Source organism: Apostichopus japonicus, chromosome 1 (genome assembly GCF_037975245.1).
Source record: "Apostichopus japonicus isolate 1M-3 chromosome 1, ASM3797524v1, whole genome shotgun sequence".
NCBI classification, from domain to species: Eukaryota; Metazoa; Echinodermata; class Holothuroidea; order Aspidochirotida; family Stichopodidae; genus Apostichopus; species Apostichopus japonicus.
The window spans coordinates 19,456,383-19,460,002 of NC_092561.1; the positions used below are offsets into that span (position 1 = coordinate 19,456,383).

The window sequence follows — 3,620 nt, forward strand, 5'->3', positions numbered from 1 at the left end:
CACAAACTCAACCATCATCTTAAAGGGTGTGAAGACTCGCGTAAAAAGAAACGTAATGCCGGTAATCTGACCTAGTTTCTAATGAGGTGTAACAGAAGTGTTAGACACCACCATCGATCCCAGAAAATACGCACACAGCTTGCTACCTTAGGTAATTAGACACTATGCCCACAGCACAGTGTAACAAACGGTACAGCGTTTCATTACTGTCTGCATTTTGTAGCGACAAGCCGAAAACTTCACTTGCAAGCAACAGAAAGTTAACTTTTTCAGAGCGCGGCCCGCGGATTGGGGCGAGTCTTCAATGCCTTTAAGCTTATATGTCGGAAAACAGTGGTAGTAAAACCTACCAAATCTAGCTAAGAAAAATCGTGTTCCGTTTGTGAAATATCTTATACTTTATAATCCGAGTCTGCGCACTGGCGCTGTCATTTTTTGAATCTGTGAAATATGATACTGCCACTATAGGGTTTCAAACCTTTAAATATCTCACTTTTTTAATATCTCTAGTATTTCACATGTTCAAGGTATACATATTCACAGTGCAATGCCATTACTATAGGTCACGTTAAAGACATTGAAGACTCGCCCCAAATCGATCGCTTGCCACGCTCTGAAAAAGTTAACTTTCCGTTGCTTGCAAGTGAAGTTTTCTTCTTGTCGCTACAAAATGCAGACAGTAATGCAACATGATACATTGTTATCTTTAGCTGGACCTGAGCTGTCCATCGCTGTATCGTTTGTACACTGCGCTGTGGGTATTGACCGTAGCTGTATGTATTGACTGTACACTAGTGTCTAATTACCGACGGTAGTAAGCTATGTGTGTATTTTCTGGAATCAATGGTGGTGTCTAACAATTCTGTTACCCCTCATTCGAAACTAGGTCATATTACCGGCATTATACGTTTCTGTTTGCGCGAGTCTACATACCCTTTAAAGACATGAAGTTAAATATTGTAGATTCGAACATTTGCAAAACCCCTGCATCTCAATTACAGAAATAAATGATTGTAATAAAGAGAGAAATCATAAAAGAATTGAAGCAGATGTCTTGTATGTGAAGATGGAAACAACAGCCACAACAACAACAACACGTACATTACAACTTGTGATACCTCCTAAATGAAACCAGACTTTTTTCTTTTGCTGTTTGAGGAAGATGACCATGACAGTTAAATCTCTCTAAAACAAAAGCCAATCATGATGGTTAGGTTTTGGGTCTCTTTTCGAAAATCCGAATTAACATTATTCAAGTATATAATATATTTTATAATATTTGCTTTTCATACAATGCAAAGACAACGGCATTGTACACAAACAACTTTTAATCGATTAATTTAGAAAGGTAAGTTAATTTGACGGTGATGATCAAGCAAATGCCGACTCACGGTTGAGTTAATTTATTAATCATCTCAGTTAATGAAGCAATCAATTGCTTTGACAAAGGCATAACGTAGTACAATGCACAACATACATAAAATACATATTTTAATAATTCACGTTTTGAAGAGTTTTGTTTAACTTTATTATATGAAGTATATACCTTACATACGACTTGACGAAATCTCCTCAAATAATGGACTCCGACGAATTAACAAATATCGTCCGCCTCACGGTACAGTGGTACCACTGCTACTTGGGTACACCCTACTCGACCGACTGTCAGACAGCCTATGAACCACTAGCGCTAAATCCTTGTAGAATAACTCCTTGGATGCTTCGCGGAACTGCTCACTTCGAAGCGCATATAATATGGGATTGACCACGCTGTTCAGATATGTAAACCAACTTAACACCGTTCTAATCGTTAAAGATGCTTGAATCGTGGGAAAGTGTAAATCAAGTAGAACTAGTGTTATCGAGGGCAACCAGGCACAGCCGGTAAAACCAACGATTACTGCCAGGGTAGATAAAGTCTTGAGCTCTTTCCGCCATATTGATTGTTTGACTTTTGGAGCAATCGTGTATTCTGCAGATGTTCGTTTTTTTTCTCTCACAAGTTTAAACATATAAAAATAAATGACAAGTAACGTTAGGAATGGACCAAGCCCGTTGAAAACGAACATGTAATGGATGTGGTAAATGTTAAACACCCGGGCAAAGTCAAAGCAGAATACCCCTTCATTACGTAACCCGACAAATGGTGGTAGCACCACGGAACTAAAACCGTAGAGCCATATTATCGCGATGACCACTAACGCCTTTCGTTCTGTTATAAGAGCATGGTAACGTAACGGTTTCACGATTTTCACGAACCGGTCTAGGCTTAAGCAGAGTAACGATAGGACACTCATAGTTGAAGCAAACACCTGCGAACACCAAAGCATGAGGCAACCGTTAATGTCGTTGACGAAAGAAGGATTAAATGTGACTTTCACACCTGGTATTAATGCAATGGAAAGCAAAAAGTCAGCGACAGCCATGCTGGCTGTAAATAAATTAGAACTATTCCTCAAACGCCTGAAACGAGCGATCAGAATAATAACCCAAAGATTTCCTATAAAAATAGCAGAAAGTAAGAGTATCTGTATGGCCACCGAAACGTAGATAATAAGAGGCAATGAGTAGCTAAAAACAGGCACCGCTGTATCGGTTGACACATTAGTAGTTTCATTAATAAAGAAACTCGCCATTATGTTAACTAGAAACAAGTGAAATGATGTTATTGGTAACCGTCTTTGGTTATCCTTAAGACTGGTCTATTCGTGGTCGGTTATTCGAATATGCACGTGCGGTTTAAGACAAAGACAAAATAATGACAGACGGTTATCCGTCTTCGATTATAACAATAAAATACGGTTATTCGTCTTGGAATACAACGATGAAGGGCGGTTATCCGTCTTCGATTATAATAATAAAAAGAAAAATATCCGTCTTCGAATACAATGATGAAAATGGGAGAATTGATTCTACACGTGATCGATTAAATTGAAGAAGTTAAGCTGTCCATGTATGTCCGTTTACAATATTGAAAAGTGGTTAGTAACCATGCCTTTTGTAGCATTCTCAAATTGCTGTTGAAATCACACAACTATACGTTAAAAGAGGACTGAGCTCCCGAATTTGGTGCGAAATATAAATATTGATTCTCTGTAAACTTTCTCTTATTACAAACGCTTTGTTAAATAATTCATATACAACGTTTGCTCAGTGCACCGAAGACTAATTCCTTGTATATCTGTTAAGTGACTAGAGTATTGCACACTGAAGGAGAAATGGTTTTCTTGCAAAGACATTCGTTAATTGTTTGCGTTGTTTAGAGTGGATATTTCAATCACACGAAACGATTGAAACTACGCTCGTCTATAATGACTGTAACAATTGATGCATTTCTCTTTATTCTTAATTTCAATCGGTTCTTCTCACTTGGAAGAGAACTTTCATCCGATAAAAGGTCAAAATTTACAATCCAATTCAATCGTCACGTTGATCGATAACTCTAGACCGCTCTACGAAATTTCCAATCCATTAGAAAGAATTTCCAATTGATAATCTTCTCGTCTACCTACGATAATTATCGATGGAGCTTTGGCACAATTCATCAACAACTTAAAAAGTCAAGTTTAATTTGACTAGAGCGAGAAGGTCCACCTCTAAAGAGTAACTGATGAGAAGTT

The 3,620-nt window shown here is 37.9% G+C and overlaps 1 protein-coding gene across 1 annotated transcript; it reads right to left on the reverse strand.

Annotated features, from left to right (window-relative positions):
- Nucleotides 1–1,545: 1,545 nt before the first annotated feature.
- Nucleotides 1,546–2,426, reverse strand: LOC139972156 (adenosine receptor A1-like). Its single transcript, XM_071979140.1, has one exon. It carries the CDS (start codon nucleotides 2,424–2,426, stop codon nucleotides 1,614–1,616), a length of 813 nt encoding a protein of 270 aa, XP_071835241.1. The 3' UTR covers nucleotides 1,546–1,613.
- Nucleotides 2,427–3,620: the final 1,194 nt, after the last annotated feature.

Coding starts and splice junctions, on each gene's coding strand:
- LOC139972156 (XM_071979140.1), bottom strand. CDS start 2,426: ATGGCTGTCGCTGACTTTTTGCTTTCCATTGCATTAATACCAGGTGTG.